Below are 18,091 nucleotides of genomic sequence, written 5' to 3'. Positions count from 1 at the left end.
CTCTGGCCCCTACCCCAGTTCTGTATGCAAAAATAAATAAATCTTTATAAAATATATTCAAAATTGACATTGAATGCCTAACTTATGTAGTGTTGTAAGGACTGGATGATAGGAAATGTAGTCAGTCTCAACAAATGACTGTGTCTGTAGGACCACCTGCTCAGGCATGGCAGTTGGGTCACCTCCCTGGACCTCACTGTGGTGTAAGATGAGTCTTTCCTGTAGGTCACCACAGTGAGGCACATGTGAGTTTCAAATTCCACTATCAAGTTTTCCAGATTCAAGGATTTCAGGAGCCAGCGGTGCGTTTGTAAGCCCTCCACTATAACCTTGTTTTACACTTAAGAAAAAAGGGATCAGAGGACTTTCCAAAGTTTGAGTCTGTGTGAAGTTTCCAGGCTGGAAACTCAGACCAGAGCCTTTCCTTCCGTGAGAGGAAAACCTTTCAGTGGCTATGTCCCACCCAACACTGCATATGTAGCAGGGATAGAAGTATGTAGAGGAGGAAGAGGAGAAATTAAGGACGAAGTTGGTCTTCTCCATTTAGGGTTTCTGATTTACTGGTCCATCGAATGTGGTAGCAGCAGCAGGAACGCCAGGAACGGTGCCTGGAATTTGCACAAGCCCGCGGTTGGTTGGTGTAGTACCAGAAATAACCACACGATGGCACCAGAAACCAGCATTTGGAAATGAGTCAACTAGGCTCCCTTGGTTTCTGGTTAGCAGAACGGAAATTTTACTGCAGTTTTGAGCCGCCGCAAGTAACTAACAAGAGAAGGAAACCAAAGAGCGAGCGTTCAAAATAGTTTCAGTAGGGGCAAGACTGAGTCCAACAATGTCCAATGGAAATATAATATGAGCCTTGAATATATGCTTAATGTGTAGTTTTAAATATATTAATAGGCACATCAAATAACATGAAGTAAAAAGAAACAATTAATTTTGATAATAATTTTTATTAACTCAGTGAATTAAAAATATTGTCATGTCAATATATAATGAAAGCAAAAATGTTAATGAGACATTTTTTATTGTTTTTGTCATACTAAGTCTTTGAAACCTGGTATGTTTTACAATGACAGCGTATGTCAATTCAAACCAGCCACATTTCCACTGTCCAGGCCACTGCACCAGGGGGAGCTGAGATGCTACAGGTCTCAGTCTTCAGAACAGATCACCGGCCATTCAGGGAATCTCAGGGCCAAGGCACAATCACCCCAAGTTCAAGGATAATTTCTCAGATGCTACTGAGACTGCCTGGACTCCCCCAAATTCTTTGCCACCTGTTGGATTTTGCCTGAAATTCACCATCTGTTCTTTTCAGCTTCACAACCTCTGAACTCTACATACACCTCTTTTTACCCACAGATCAAAATCCTGGGACTGGGCCGTTGTGTATCCCTCCACAAATAAACGGACAGCTAAGACACCAGAAATTTCCAGTGGCAAAGGGCCTTCATGGTCCCAACATCCTCCTACCTCCCCACCTCAGTCAGCTTTCCTGACTGCATGTGGGGAACGCTCAAGAGAACCTCCCATCCAGTGAGTTTCCCTGAGATGGGAAATGGACCCCTGGCTGGACCCCCACTCTCTCCTGCACCCCAACTGCTGCTCAGCCTGCCACAAGGGCTGGATAGTCTCACCCACAAGTGCTGGGGACGTTGTCGCTGACCAAAGTGGGAATATCTCCACACACTCCACCCTTCCAGCCTGGAGAGGTGTCAGTTTGGTAGTATTTCTAGGCTTTTGATGCATGCCATTAAAAAAAAGTAATATAATAATTCATTTTTACATCATTTTGTGCATTTTCCCATCTCACTTGTAATCCCTGGGGGCTTCCCCTCACCAAATCACCCGTGTGCCATCACCATAGTCCAGTGCATTTCCCTCCCCCCACTGTTTTTGATCCCATTCCCCTCTCCACCCCCTAAAATGTCTCTAGTATATATAGCAGTTCATTATTATTTTCTCCCCTGGCCCTTTAAACTCCTGCTATGTTGACCGACCCATGCCATTTTGAGGGTGCCTACAGAGAGCAGGAAAGGGGGCTGGATCCCCCAAGCTAACCTGTGACACCTGATAGCATCCTCTCATGAGGAGGGAATGCTGAACATCCTGCTCCTTGAGCTCAACAGCCTACCAGTGTGGAAATCCGAATTTCTGGAGAGCTTATTCTTCAGCGTTTGCATTGATTGGCAGCTTGTGTGGAAGGCGAGAAATTGGCCATATCAGCATTGAAGCATTGAAGTCCTGTCTCTTGACCATCCTGCCAGGTTACAGTGTGTTTTTAAAAGAATGAACTAAAGCTATTAAAATGAAGCATGAGCAACCACAGTGTAGGGCAAACACAGAGCCAGGCCAGCACACAACGGCAGCTGCTCAGGAAGGAAAGTCCCCCACTCCACCCCTCTCTGCCTTGCCCCCACCTAAGGGAACCCAAATGCCAAAAATTAAAAGAAAGTGTTGTCTATGAGGTTCCCAGAGAAGGATGTCAACAATATCTTCAGGAAAGTAAAGTAAACATGCTGTTTCAGCAGCTGCTGCTCAAATGTTCTCTGCAACATAAAGTGTGGTGCCCTGGATGCCTTATCTGATCTAGAATCGTGCAGCAGGAATTATGGGTGGTGCTAAATAAAACAAAACAACAGAACAAACTTGCCTAAAAGCTAGGAAAATCCTGTGTACCTACTAATTCCTCCTTTCACAACCCCCTAAAGTTACTAAACTACGGCTCCATTCATATGAGGTAATGACTGGGTGCAGCCTCATCCTGGATAAAGAGCCAGCAGTGGGGAGGGGACATGTCTGTGCAGTGTCCCCTTGTCTAGGCTGTCACTGACCACAAGGCTTGAACCTGCTTGCATGCCGTCCATGGTGCTTGTGAGTCTTGGTGGGGTGCATCGGAGAATCAGGGATTTTGGAATTACAGACTGTCTACTCCTGAAGTCACATTGGGGAACAGTGAGCGGTTCTGCATATGCATTTTCTTCTTTGTTCAAGCAGCAGCAAGCTGGTCGGTGAGCAGAAGCGGCCCAGAGGTCAATCTCTGCTGCCACTGATGTGAACTCGCGTACAGCATACATTTTTCTGTTTCCCACGCAGAGGAAGAGGCTGGGCACTGTGGTAGTCACGACACAGCGTCGGTGGGGAAACTGTGGTGGGCCAGTTTCTCTTTATAAAGAAGAATTTCAAAGCAAAGCCTATCTTTGGACTGGAAGGAATGAAACGAACGTTCCTTGCAGCTATGCATTTGCGTGAGTGCCTGCAGTTCCAAAGTTTGACTATGAAATCCCCACAGTCTGCACCTGAACCCTAACACTGCCACTGTGGATAGCATTTTTATTCCTGGGCCTTTTTTTTTTTTTAAATAAAGAAAAATTCACCTGGGAAATCACCTGTTTCTGGATACTGTGCATAAAGTTTTGTTTTAAAGGTGAGGTTGTTCTGAGTTACTAAAGCCTAACGTGAACTACACAAAGTATTCTTCTTTTAATACTCAAGGCAGACAAGAGTTTGCTTCTTTTAAGTAATAATATTTAAGAAATCAGCTCTATTCCTCACAAATGAGAAGGGGTTTTCTCATCGACTGTCATAGTGGTGAAAGCTCTAGTGAAATAAGAAGCGGTAACAAAAATGAGAGGGACAGCTGGGGGAACCCTAAGGTGTAATGATTCACCAAATCACAAAGGAAACTGGATCAAGTTCAAGGGTGAGGAGTATCATTACCATATCTAGGTGATCCTATAAAACCCCTTCAAAGCCCAGAGGTTTCTGGGATGGAAACTCCCCAAAGCTCTATAAGTGACTCACTGTAATTTGCTGCCATTAGGCCTTGGCTGGCAGGCACGGTGCCCCCCAATTCCAGTCCAGCGGTAACAGGGAGGCTTGGTTGAGAGAGGGTAGGAATGTGTATGGATCCTGTCAAAGCTGCCTTTGCAGGGAACTGCATGTCTTGGGAAGGCCTGTTATTTTAACAGACCAGAAAAATATTAAAACAGATAGGTGCTTTGGTGGTAGAGACGGCATAGTAACATACATCTCAGAATGTGCTGGTGAGCCTACACCCTGCAAAGAATTTATAGGCAAAGTAGTAAGCCATTGTTACCGCCATAAAAAACGAAACAATACAATTTTTCTTAATTAAAAAAATGTTAAAGGGAGATACCAAAACCCCATGTTCCAAACATGAAGACTTCAGAGAGGGGAAGGGAACGGACATTCCCAAAGACATCATTGTTCTCTCTGAATGTGAAAGGTAGCCCCCCACCCCCACCCCAAAGGCTCTGGAAAACAGAAGGCCTGGAGCTCACAAAGGTCAGACTTTGACATGAAGTCACCACGCACGCAGCCTGCCAGAGCCCTCGAGGAAGCCGAGCCTAAAGTGAGGGCGGACATACCTCTCAGGAGTCATGGGTTTCCTTTGAGGCGGAGTCGTTGAGTGGTTACCGGGTGACAGAATCTGGGCTCCACTGTCAGAGAGCAGTAGCTTCAGAATTAAACTTGAAAACTTGAGCTTCCTCGCAGCGGCTGGGGCAGAGCCGAAAGCTCCCACTTGGCACCTGACCGTCAGCGCTGGGGCTCAGCAGCAGAAAGGCGGGGTGTTCCCAGAGCGTCCCCCCTGTGCAGGCTCAGCAAGGCTGTCTGAGGATGTGCTTTCTGGCACATAATTACCACCATCAAGATTATTATTAGTATTAGGCATTTACATGACACTGAATATTTTCAAAGCATTGTACTGCCGTTTAATTAGTTTTTCCTTGCAACATTCCTGTCGAGTCCACCCTCAGTAGCTGGGAGACTGAGGGGAAGAGATAAATGCTAAAGGCTGATGGAGAAGAGAGGTGGCAGAGAGTCTCAGTCACGTAGCTTTCATTCTCTCTGGCGACACAGCCAAAATAGATAATCTACTGTACTTCCTGCAATTCTGCACCCCCAACCCCAACTCGAGAAGCCCCACTAGCAAGGTACCTGTAACCTCCAGGCGTGTAGGGGAGGATCTCTTCCTAGATGTATTTTGGCTCAAAGTCCAGACATCTTTCAAAAATAAAGTCTGTCAAATCCAAGTTCACACAACTGCTGATACCCTCTGCATCTTTCCAGAAGTCTCCATTAAGTTACCTATTAAAAAAAAAAAATCCCAGATTGTGATTTCAAAACCTATGGCAGCTTCTGATGGAAAGTTTTAAGTATTTGTCAAATCCTAATTAGGTTTGTTAAAATCGAAGTGAGATTCAGGCCAGCAGATGCTGTCTCTAACTGGAGGGCTTCTCCCTCCGGCAAGCCCTGGTGGGCCTTGGGATGCCCAGGGTCCCACCTCAGAGACAATGCAACCTTCTGGCTGCAAGGCCTCCTCTTGTTATGCTTCTCTGGTTAGAGGAGAAAGCTCCGGAAAGTGAAAGGGGAGGGAGGGAGCCAAGGCCAGAGTCTGAGGGCATAAGGGAGGACCTAAACCCCTGTATTAGCTAGCTGGGGACCCAACACCTAGGATGACTCTAGCCCTTGGACAGCTGGGTTATTTTCTCCCAGCTGGGAAAGTTCTTCCACCTGGCAGGTGTTTAGTGGAACCTGAGGAAATCCCTACTTAGCAGGCTTGTGCAGGTTGCTGATTCTGGGGCTGTGGGAGTTTCCCATTTGCCTGCAGACAGGACCTGGATGACATTTGTTTCCAGGGGGTGCTGGTCCAGACCTCCTCCATCCCTCCCGCAGGCTTAACATCCCCACTCCATCCTCCTGGCAGTCCTTCACTGGACAGGCGCACAGTCCCCCAAGGTTGGCAAATGCTGGGTCCTTTGAAATCCCACGTGGGTCTCAACCACTTAACCACCTGGTAGTAGCATCATCCATAAGGGACAGCTGAGCAGATCTGAGCAACCAGAGGGACCAGTCGTCCCCATGGAACAGAGTCCCAGCCCTGACCCTGCCTTCCGCCCAGGAGCAAGCCTGGACTTTTACAATTACTTCACAGCCCCCAAGACTTGTTGCTGGGTCTCCAGACTGGGAGGGGGTGGGGCAGAGATGTTCAGTCCCAGTGCTCTGGCCTGGGGATTTGTGCAGACCCGCGTTTTGGCCCCACCGCACAGGGCAGCCAACCAAGGCGGAGTCCGATGCTGGGTCCAGGGTCACTGAGCTTGGAAGCCCAAAGAAAGAATGTGGACAATGCCAGCAAGAAGAGGCTGTGGCCTCCGTGCTGCTTTTGGCCTGGCCCGTCTGGATGACAGGAACCAAAGGTCGTCTCCCTGGAGCAAGCCGAGGCATTGGGATTTTAGTCCGGGCTGGCGCAGACCTGCCTCCTGCGCTCAGTCTGCTCTACAGTGGTTGACAAAGGCTGCCAGAGCGCTCTCAGGAGGGAACCCCACCCCCCACCCCGTAGCCCAGCCAGAGGGCTGGAACTCTCCTCCGCGGGACTTCCTAGGAGCTCTATGCTGGGGGAAGAGTGGTAATAAACCCAGTTATCCCCCACCCCCACCCCAGCCTTTGCCTTCGGGGAAGCTTTGAGGGTCGTCCAACAGGACTGGTCCCCATTAGGCTCCTCCAGAACTGCAAGGGTTCACTTCTTTATTTCTCTTCTCTTGCTTCTTGCTAGAACCAAGCCCTTGGGTGCCTCGCCTCAGTTTCCTCCTTTGTAAATTTGAGAGGATGGTATAACATATCTCAGTGGGGTATTGTAAAGATCTAATGAGCTGATCCGATGAAGAGCTCAGAGTTGTCCCAGTTTTCTACTCCCATCCTGTTTATCTCAGCGAGAGGGGGCAGAAGACCCATAATCAATCACTCTCTCCCCACAATTCCCAGTCTCCCTAAGGGTGTCTACTTTGCAATATCTGATACAGCGTAACACATGTTTTATTACATAAATCCGTTGGTCTTCCTCTGTCAGTTGGTCTGAGCTGGGCAAGCTGGAGGTGTTCTCCACCCCAGCCCCCCACTCCCCAGCTCCCAGCTCCAGAGACTGCAGGCTGCCTCTGGAACACTGCCTCACCAATAACGCACTCCCCTCCAGCATCTTGGTCCAGAATACTGAGTCTGAGTTCTCTGGCCTTGGGGCAGAAGCCAGGCAGCAGCTACAGAGTAGCCCCTGCTTTGCCTTGACCTAGCCAGAGGTCAGGGTCTGCCCAGTTCAATCTCCAGTTCTGGGCTCCAAGGTGACGGCTGGGCCCATCGCTAGGCGGAGGCCTGGGGCTCCTGGAGCTCCTGATTTTCCAGATTTGACTTATTGGGTTGGCAACTGAGCCCATGATAAGTAGAGGGTAAGGAGAAAGTCTGGCCTGTGGATCTGGGATGGTGTAACAGTAGCCAAGGGTGTGAGTTCCATCCCTGGAGAGGCAGTGAGACCACAAAATCTGCTGGCAGTGGTAGCCAACAGGAGTTGACTTCTATTAGCAGACTGCCCAGAATACAGATATGGCCATTTACTCACCCATCAGCCTTGGTTAGCTTTCAGAAGGCCTTTTCAAAGGACAAATGACTATACCACCCACTCTTGATTTTCCCATTTCTACTCAGGAATATGAATCCCTGGTTCTGAACCCCAAGTATGTAGGGGTAGTCAAGACACTGAAATTCACCACCTTCCAGGAGGCAGCACTGGGACTATTCTGGACTATAGAGGTCCTCCTTTGTAAACAAAAGTTCTGGCTTCACAGTGACAACACTTCTGGGTATACTCAAGGGAAGTTTTGATTCCCAGGAGAGAGGATGTGAGGGGCTCCCTCCAGCTGTTGATGAAGGCACCCAAGAAACTCAGGCGCTGAAAGGGAGACACTCCCCCAGCACACTGCTCTGGTGAGGTAGAGCTCTTGAACAGGGCGCTCAGAGCTCCCTGGACCTGCAAACCTACCACTGGCACCGGCTGCCCCAGGCTGGAGGACCAGGCCTTTCCAAGAGTAGTACTTGCTCTTTCCTCCAGCTGCCTGTGTCCAGAGACTCCCAGCATGAAGTTAAATTCGATCTCTGTGTAACTTGAGCAAAATATTGCCACTGCCTCTCCCCCCTCCCCGCCTCTTTCCGTGCTTTATTAATTTCATGGAGAGTTCAAGGGGGAAGTGGCTTGAGGTCTGAGTTATCCTGCCTTGGTCTGGATCTCTGCTTCTTCTGCTCCAGGGATGCCCTATATCTGGGAGTCTCAGTCAGGGGCCACCTTCCCTAAGGGTTGCTCAGAAGCATTTGTGGCTTCACTCTCCTCTTTTGTTTTTTCCAGTCTCAGACCTTCTCAGTCCTCTTTGACTCTAAGCCACAACCCAGGGTCTGGCTGTTCTTAACCTCCCGCATCAACAACCATTATGTCCCCTGTCCCTAGTCACACATTGTAAAACAAACCAAGTTTTTTATGTTTATTGGTCCCAGTCTTTATTTATTTATTTTCGCATACAGAACTGGGGTACAGGCCAGAGGTGCAGAGGCGGTGAAAGGATTCACCAAAGACAGAGGGGGGAGCAGAACAGGCAGACTGACAAAGTACACTTCTGAGGGGAGCAGCAGGCTAGATGGGAGAGGTCTGCTGACTCATGTTGATCATCTCTGGGGTAAGGGATAGGACTCTGATAGCTTCCTAGTGCCCCAACCCCATACACCACCAGGGAGGGCCCTTGTTGGTCTGATTCTTTAGAAAAAATTTTTAAGTAAATGGATACCCACAGATAATTCACGCCAAGAAACCTTCTGGACCCACGCAAATGAAATGCTCAGATACATGAGAAAACAGTCATATAATTGAACAGTCACACATTACATTAACTATGTATAAGAGATAGAAAAGAATAAAATATAGCTCTACCAAGGGCTCGAAGTAGGAAGACTGTGTCCACATATACTCTCAGATTCAATGCGGATTCCGTCAGAGGGGAACCATCTCCTACAATTCTCTCAATTTACAACGAAGGAAACAAGCCCAGAAAGAACCAGTGACCCAAGCACGTCACACAGCATCAAGCAGGTGGAGGCAGCCGAGTACCCCAGTCCCTGGTTCCAACGTAACCCCAACCCACTTTGCCTCAAGTATTCAACTTTCTGAATCAAGGAGCAAACAGGGTTTTTCTCTCCAACTTTGGTTCTTAGGAGAGAGAGGATCTCAAGAAGCCTTCCCATCCCTGCCCGCCCTCCCCCCCTCCCACACACAGACAATGCCCACCCCTCCGCGGCCCATTTCCTGTAACCCTATCATCGCTCCCCTTTCAGGTGTTGCTCTTTGGAAAGAGGCCCGGTCTCTCCCACTCCGGACCTGGAGCTTCAGGCACTAACCTCTCTCCACAACCGCGTCAATTCACAAAGCTCCACACAGGTGAAGTTCTCTCATAGCACCGATAGGTGGTGCATTCCCCTCAGGAAAACGGGCTGGAAAGGCACAGGGCTGCTCCCACCCTTCTCTCAGCCTTGACCGCTGACCTAGGATCCATCTCCATAAAGAAGGGGGGGAGGTGCAGAAGAAGGTGGAGTGGGGGAAACTCAGGCTAGATGCCAAGTGGTGGTGGTGGTGGGAGGAAGACCCTAAAGACCCAGGTTCTAGCCCTCCGTCTTGGAGTAGCCTCACCGCTATCTCTTAAGGGACTAATGTAATGAGCTTTAAGGCGTGGCTTTGCCGGCATTGGGACCCTCTGGGGGGTCACCCCTAGGGGGCGTTATTTTCCCTCAACGAACGCGCCCGCTTACTGGCGGCTCCTAGGACAGCCGCTTTCCTTTGCCACCATCCCTAGCCCCCATCCGTTTGTTTTTTATATATTGGGGAGGGGAGCGAATAAGTGGGAAAAGGAGCTTTTTCAATCGCGACGATAATTGTCCGCGAGATGGGTTTCTTAATCTGCCCACCCTGTATTGACTTCTCCTCTAATAATTGGCTCTGTGCCGCTTTGATCGCCAAAAGAACACATTACTTGACTCCTTTGCATAACAATTTTGGGAGGGCGTCATTGATGCAGGAGGGAAAAGACGTGCCTGGAATGGCTTTGAGATGGTATTCCACAACTTCGTCACCCACCGCCCCCCCGCAGGAAGAGAAACAATCTTCCCCTCACTTCTTCCTACCCTGAATATACCACTCACGCCAGAAAGGTTCCGCAGGTAAGTGGGGGCGAAGAACAAGGTGCTAAATGGGGCGGGAGGCAGGAACTTTAAGGACCTTGAATAGGACCCCACAAGAGGAGGGATTTTCTCTCTCTCCGTCTGCCCCCTCCCCCATCCCCCACCCAAAAGGAAAAGAATGAAGCTTACTTGGAGTAAATGGAATGGGGTTGGCAACCCTATTTGGGTGTGAGGGGAGATTGAAACCACCAAATCTTGTGCTCTCCTGGATTTTGGTCCAAAGGATAAAACTCTAATGACCTTGGCTTCTGAGCTAAGTCTGACAGCCTAGTGACCAGTCACCTCCTATGTGTGACCCTGACCTGGTCTTTTCCTCCACATGGGCCTCAGTTTCCTTATCTGTGTAGTGGACTTTTGGTCCATGGTTTTTCTGAGTCCCTTTGATCTTGACTTTGCCTCGAGCTTGTTTGCGGTTTTCGCTGTCTCCCAAAAAGGTTTCAGAGCTGGGGAGTGGGGTTAAACATCAGGATAGGTAGGGGTGGGCTCTCTGGAAGAAAGTGGGAAGTGAGAAACAGGTTTCTGGTTAGAGCCATTGGCTCCAGGGAACTTCACACATTCCACTTCCAAAGCTTGGCCAGAAGTTACTCTCCAGTTCCCAGCTGGTGCCCAAATGCACACACAGAAACTGTACCCAAGGACAAGTACAGGCACTCACAAGGACACACGCACTGGCACAGAGCCCATGCACACATTTGCCCTCTCTGGCATAGCACAACCACACAAGGATTAGAACACTCCACACAGCTGTTCACTTGTACACACACACACACACACACACACACACACTTACCTGGAGCCATCTCACAAAGTGGGTTGCACACTTAACCCCAAGTTCTTGCATGAGTGAGTGAGCAGACAAGGAAAGTGAGGGGAAAGCCTAGCGTTAAAGTCACCCCCCTACCCCTCTCCACCCATTCACCCCCCCACCTCCCCAGGCTGGAAATCAAGTTTGAGGAAGGAGGTTAAGCAGGGTGAAGAAAGATGCAAGGTTCCTGTCAGTCTTTGCCTGTATATCCCCAGGTTTGTGTTACTTCCCCTCCCCCCACACTTTCAGGACTAAACTTTTCCATTTTTCACTCCCCCTAACCCATTCTCCCCTCCCTCCGCCAGAATCGACCTAGACTAGAATCTCGAACTTTCACGGGATTCTCCCTAGGAAGAGGGTCGGGAGGCTTCACCCCCAAAGAGGAAAGGAGTGGGGGAACTACCGCGCTCCCGTTTGGAACCGTTCAGGGAGGGAGGTGGAAAGGCTCTGGCCAAGAGTCAGAGCGTTCAGACCTGGGTGCTCCGACATCTGCTTGCTTTTCTCAGGTCATCGGAGAAGAGCCTCGAGACAACCTCTCACTCCACAGGAGTCTAAGAAAGGACCACAATTAACTGTCGGGCCAGCAAAAAGAATACGGTCCGGAGCTGCAGAGTATGCAGGGTATTTCTCTGCAAAGGACTTGAAGATTGTGAGTTCTTCCCCTTTCTTTTCCTTTTTTTTCCTCCCCAACTTTAGAGTTGGGTCCTGACCTCCCTGGGATCTAGGACTGAGTCGAGGGGGGGCCTGAAGAACCCGGAAGCTGTGCTGGCCCCTCCTCACTCGCTCCTACGCTCGTATCACCGGCGTGCACACGCTTGAGGCCAGTCGGTGTGGACCCTGAACTGCGCTCAGCCGGATCAAGGCGGGACCGCCACTCGGACAGGTGGGGATTGGGGTGGGCAAGGGCTCCCCTCGGCCCGGGGGTGCGGGCTTCGGGAACCTTCTGGGTAGGAGGAGGGGGCGAGAGATGGCGAACAACAAAATAAAGAAGAGAGAAAATTACAGTTTAGATGCTTAATTTACGCCGTTTCCCCCCCCCCTTTTTTTTTTCATTTTTAAAACTGGAGGTAGGTGAACATTCAGATTTCAGTTTCAGGGTTGGGTGGAATTCACTGTAAGGAGAAAAGGAGGGAGTTTGATTAAAGCGGAGAAGAATATGGAGAAAGTGTGTTGTCGCCTTGCTTTGGGAGCCACAAGCTCTAAAATCTTCGGCTCCCGGGGCCTGGCCGGCTGTGTGGTACACTCCCAGAGCGGTTTGAGAGTGCAGAGAAGGCTCCCCGTCCTGTAGTCCGAGCCTCTGTGTCCAGCGTTTGCTCCCCAATATCTCGGCTTAGCCCTAAGCGGGTTCGCCAAGGAGCGAGCAGCGACCATAGGGGGTGTTTGCACTCTTGTGTTGGAGGGTTTAAGCGCTGGCCGGCTGGCAGGGCGAGGCACAGAAACAAGGGCCGGGGAGCCCTTTCTGAGTCTTCCTTGCCAGATGCAGTTTACGAAATCACTGAAATGTCTTCCCTTCTTCCCATTTAAAAAAGAAAGGAAAGGGATTAATTTTCTCAGCTTGTCAGGCTTTGGGGGGTGGGAGGAGGGAACTGTTTCTAGAACAAAAAGATCGGTACTGTGAACTGCACACTCCCTCAGATAGAGGGGGAAAATTCCGGAGGGAAGGCAGGATGGTGGGGGCATAAATCCAAATATTGGAATCCCCGAAGGTGACAACTTCCAACAGCAGCCTTTTCCACTCTGGGCTTTCTAGGGACTTAGACAATTATGGGTGTATTTCATGTACACAGAAGAGAAGTCATCCCTGCCCTCCTCCCCAATGAGTCTACTGGGCCATCTACAAACAAAGCTGCCGCCCCAATTTCAAGAGTCAACAGAACATTTTATTTTTCATGGCTTGCCTCCCACGTACCCATCTCAGATTTTTCCCTTTCTCAGTGTCCCACTCCAAGCTTTGGGCAGAATTACTTAGGATCCCTAACCAATATCCAACGAATTCTCCTTCACTCCTACCTCCCCATTATTATCGCCTCCAAATGAAGACCAAAACCCAGAGTGCTAATTGAATTAGTGTATTGAAAGGACTGTCAGGTACAATGACGTGACTCGAGGCCCTACATTTCCCAAGGTCTATAGGCTTTGGGGACCTGTGATGTATAGTCTGACCTTCTGGCTCATAATAATACCGCGGCACTTGTAGCAGAAATCTCCTCGCATTCACTCCCAACAAAACCGCTGGTCACCCAGTCCCCGTAGGAAGGCTGTGCGCTATTGTGTTGCGACAACTCATTCATGTCCCGCGCCACGAGGCCCCACCGCCATCTGATCTACACTCGAAATGCGATTACCACCGTGTGCAGGCAACACGCTCTCACTCTCAGCCCCTCGTGCACACGCCCGGCCAGCCTGCAAGGTTTTCTTTCACAATTCTGTTCCTCACACCCATCCTCAAAAGAGAGGTGGAAGCAAGCAGGACTGTGATATTGCCTGAACGAAATCCAAAATTCTGCAAAATTCAGGGTGATGTGAAATTTCTATTTTCTTAACAGCATACACCCAAACCCTCAATGAACACATTTCTCCGTGCCCAATAACTAGAGGGGCTGACGTGGTGTGCACACAAAAGCACATGAATACACACAGGCACACAGTGCTCTTGCAGACTCATTTCTCTCATTGTGGTTCTTACATACACAAGCACATGGACACCAATATGAGTTCTGGCCCCAAAGTCCTGGCCCACTCTCCAAATAAATGTGCTTTTAGTTTTCAAGATTGGTAAGAGGGAAAACAAAAATACAATTTCTCAGCCTTCACTTTAAGAAGTACTCATACGTCTTCTTACTCTGTGACCCCCAAATAGCTCTATCACTCTCAAAACTCACTCTTCTTGTCTGTTTGTCCAGATGCCTCTTGCCCAGTGGAAGCCCCTGGAATGGGCAGATAATGGAGGAATACTGGGAATGGGAGCAATGTACGAGGACCGAGTTTCTCCCTGCCCTGTTTCTGCCACCTCCCACGAGGAAGAGCCACTCTGGGCTACCTTCTCCCTTCCAGTAGGAAATAAATTATAGGGGTTTTGTTTTCCGTTTTGGCATGTAAAATAAAACAAAATCGTTCTTCTTTCTCATTTTCCACTTTTATTTGGGCTAGGTATGAGAAGGAACTTGGGGACAGTCGATTTATTGGGAGACATGGCTGGGTCAGTGACTTTCTATGGGGCCTTTTCCCCAGGGGACTGTACAGCACAAAACTTCAAGGCAGTGGAAATTGGTACTGTGCGCCCCCCCCCCAAACTTCCATACTTTGGTTCAGAAGCCGGACACTTGGAAACAGGGAGTGTATTCCATTCTGGACAGATTCCTCCACTTGCTTCCTGCCCACCCATCTCCTTGCCATCCCCACCTGGACATCTATCAAGTTGGAAGAGATGCCTTACTTCCCAAAGGCGTGAATGATACCCTGCAAAGGACTTCCCCACAAACATGCTCACGTGTGCACACATCCCTCTGCACACAGCCAACCAACCCTTTTATTCGCACATTTAAACACACCACTCACTCTGCCCGCACTTCTTCATCCGCAAACCAAACCCTGGATTCAGTCTGAGTCCTTTGCACCCTCAGGTACCTATCTCTGCCAACACTTGCTCACTCTGAACCCTCACGCACCTCACTCCCAGGCGTGCCAGGACACCGACCTGCTAACACCCAGTTCTCAGATGATGGTTTTCAGCAAGTAAAGGAGGGAGTGGGGACTTAGAGGGGTCGTGGAAAGCTCGCAGCGCTAGGTGCGGAACGTCCGGTGCAGGCTCGGTCTAGCGAGGTTGTTGGGGGATGGGGGAGGGACGAGCCAGCGCGCGCGGAGCGCCGCCTAATCCAGCCCGAGCTCGTGGGCCGCGGGTGCATTTATCATCCCATTACTGTAACAAATCCGGGCTCCACTACATGAAAGGTAAAATGAATTACCGACGTTAAGCCGTCAATAAAGTCATTTCTGTAAATGGTGTCTCCAAAGGGCCGCCGCATTATTCAGCTGGCTTTATCAGCTGGCTGGAAATTACGTGGAGGAGCCCGGCCGCGCGGCGCGCGGGGCCGCTCACTTTGATTAAGCGTCTTGCCAGCGCGATGTGACAGAGCTTTTGACCAGGGTTTTATTCACAGGCCTGTGATGAACGCCAAGCTGATCAGGCGGAATGAAGAGTAATTAAAACCTATAAATTATCTTCCGCAGCCCTTCTCGAGGCGTCTCCTGCAGGCGAGATAAGGCGTCGAGACCCTATTTACGGCGCTGAAAGGGACCGCGGCGCACAAAAGCTACGCGGCTAAATAGGATATTGATAGTGTCCTAATTAGAATTTAATTAAGTACCCACGCTCGCTTTTGGATAAAGATTTCAATTTTGCGAACTTAAATATAAATAAAATCTTACCCCCCATTTCAAGGAGAAAGGGTGGGGGCACCAGGAGATTTTGGGGAGCGCTTGGGTTTAGAAGTGAAGACAACCCTGGAGACTCCAGGACGTGTTGTGGAAGGGGGGAGGATTGGGAGAGTTCAGGAGCCCACAGAGGACCTGCTTAGCGCAGCGGGTCCGAAAAGTGGCTCTTGTCCTCAGGCCTCCCGGAAGGTCTAACTACCTACTCCGCCAGCGCTAGCGCTAGCTCAGGGTGAGAGGACCTTCCGCTGCTCCGAAGTGCACCAGCAATGCGAATCCCCGCTCTCCATAAGCTCCTCTGAGAAACTTCGATTTGGCTTTTTGTGATTTCCATTTTAATTTTCTCCTAATCTCCCGCAACTTTGGGGAGACACAAGGGGGTTATTTTACATGTTCCTACTAAATGGTATTTCCAAAGAAACTCCTTCTCTGCGGGGCCCAGTTGGGGATGGTCATCAGGGCCACCAGTCTCTGGGACTCCAAAAGAACATGCCAGCGAAGAAAGGCCTTCGTTGCTGAAGCCTTTCGAACCACTCCACACAGCAGGTCCAGCTCACAGTTGACCCTGGCCCTTCAAAATGACTAGGCAGACCAGCCCTTCTTGCGCCCCTAAGCCTCACTTTCCATTCCTGCCTATGGGAGACTTTTAGGGTACCTCAACCAGGAAACCGCCAAAAGGAGCCTTAGCGAACTGGAGGCGGACCTCCCTGAGAGTGGGAGCGACTGGAGCACCCGCAGTCTTGCGAAGTATGAGAAGAAAGCGTAGGGCTAGAGGCAGAGGCCTTCAGAGAGTCGAAAGTAATCCTAGAAAAATCAGGGCTACTGGGGGGAGGGGGGACTCTGTCCCCCATTGTCAAGTGGTCAGTGCAAACACTGGGATGTGGTAATTTGACTTGTTTGATTTCACTTGGCAGGGAAACCTAACACCCTGAACCAAAAGTCAGACTTCCAGTGACTCACATCTTGGGGCTCAATGTGGCCTGTCCAAGACTCCTCCAGGATGCTGGGCTGTTTCGACTCCCGAGACCAGGAGACCAGGAGACCAGGAGACCAGGAGACCAGGAGACCAGGAGACCAGGAGACCAGCCCTGTAGGCTCTCAAGCTCTCTCTCTGGCCCTCTGGGCCTGATTTACAGGCGCTAGCACTGTTTGGGGGTAGGGGATAGTGAAAGGTTCTATCAGGGAAGGACTAGGGTGTGGATACCCCGAAAAGGACACCCAGTACAACCCGATAGCATCCGCTGCAAACCTACGAAGAGCCGGTGCTAGCTAGCCGCAGTTGGCTTCTCAGGTTTGCTGTTTGTGAAAAATAAACTGCATCTCATCAAATAACCAGCTCTAGGTCTATTCAGGCCTAAAACCCTCCCTGTTTTTCTGCTACCTCTCCATTACACACCCGCGTGTACATACACACACACACACACAGCGACACAACCTCTCACCCTTTATAACAGCAAGAAGAGGGCAAAAGAAGGGAGGGTGAAGAAATATGGGGGGGAGGGGAAGAGAGAATATGAATATAAAAGGCTGAGTTTCCTAGACTTGGGGGTGCAAAAGAACCACGGCCCCAGCTTCCTGACCCTGCGCCCGACGCGCACGCACCCATAATCCTGCATTTCTCCAACAAGTTGTTTATGGAGTTGCTTCTCTATTTGCCTACACCCCTAAATCCACACAGCTTGGGTCTCCTTTGCCCCTTCCTCCGTCTTGGCCTGAAAGAGGGGGAGGGGCTCGGGTGCGGCTCCGGGAGGGCGGGCCGGACGCGCGGGGCCAGCGCCGCGGCGCCCCCTCTCCGCCCCAGGCCGCCGCCCCCGGATTATTTATCCGCAAAGGCCCGCGTGCGCCCATTGGGCCAAGGCCGGGGTGTCAGCGCGAGTCCTGGTTCGCCATTGGTCCCGCACACGTGCGGCCCTGACTCACGTGCTTCCGGTTTGAAGGCAAAAAGTGTGCCTGGGTGATTTTTTTTTAAGCGAGAGTTTGTGCAAAGATCCGAGCTGTCAGAGATTTGAGAGAAAAAAAAAAAAAAAAAAAAAAAAGGCAGCCCCGGCGCTGGCGAAGACGCGCTCTCCCTGCAAAAAAAGCAAAGGCGATTAAAGGCGCTGCCAGCCTCGCGCTCTGGGCACAGCTGAGCGTGACACTCGGGGAAGTCAAACCCCTCACTACTGCCTAGGAAGATGGCTAGATTTTAAAGACTATTTTTTCCCTTTAAGAAAAAAAAATTCTTGGAGCTTTTTCTTTTTTTTTTTCTTGCCTTCTTTTTTTTCTTCTTTTTTTTTTCTTTTCTTTTTAAAAATCTTTTTGGCTGTGGCTTATTCCCCATTTCAAACAAATCATTGAATCTGGTTGCAGAAAGGAAAAAGAAATAGCCAAGTGTCTCCATATCTGGATGTCTACAAATTAGAGAGAGAGGGCGAGACAGCGAGATCTATCTGCTCGATAACAGCGAGCGATCCAGGCCAGGCGCCTGGGCTTTTTTCCTGCACCCGCCCCGTGCCTTCGCTGGGGCTTCGCCGGCCTCCTTCCTCCGCGCACCCCCACGGGCCACTGGCAAAGTGGGGTGGGGAGCGAGGCGGGGGGGGCGGGGGCCCGCGCGGCGGCCGGGGTGGCGGGGCGGCCGAGCATGGAAGAACAGCAACCGGAACCTAAAAGTCAGCGCGACTCGGGCCTCGGCGCGGCGGCGGTGGCGGCGGCCTCGGGCAGCCTGAGCCTGAGCTTGAGCCCCGGCGCCAGCGGTAGCAGCGGCAGCGATGGAGAGAGCGTGCCGGTGTCCCCGCAGCCCGC

General features: G+C 50.4%; 1 protein-coding gene and 1 pseudogene across 1 annotated transcript in view; both read left to right on the top strand.

Moving 5' to 3' along the window:
* The window catches only part of LOC101631325, a 50,646-nt pseudogene extending 34,570 nt beyond the window's left edge, over window positions 1–16,076 (top strand).
* Window positions 16,077–17,930: 1,854 nt separating this feature from the next.
* EN1 (engrailed homeobox 1) overlaps window positions 17,931–18,091 on the top strand; it is a 4,238-nt gene continuing 4,077 nt past the window's right edge. The window contains exon 1 of the mRNA XM_004674891.1: window positions 17,931–18,042. Within this exon, the coding sequence (XP_004674948.1) occupies window positions 17,931–18,042 (112 nt within the window). The remainder of the gene's footprint in view (window positions 18,043–18,091) is intronic.

The sequence above is a fragment of the Condylura cristata genome, unplaced genomic scaffold (genome assembly GCF_000260355.1).
Source record: "Condylura cristata isolate star-nosed mole 26May11 unplaced genomic scaffold, ConCri1.0 scaffold00002, whole genome shotgun sequence".
In the NCBI taxonomy this organism is placed as follows: domain Eukaryota; kingdom Metazoa; phylum Chordata; class Mammalia; order Eulipotyphla; family Talpidae; genus Condylura; species Condylura cristata.
Note: the sequence above shows the minus strand (reverse complement) of the source record. Positions and strands in the feature narration are given on the sequence as shown.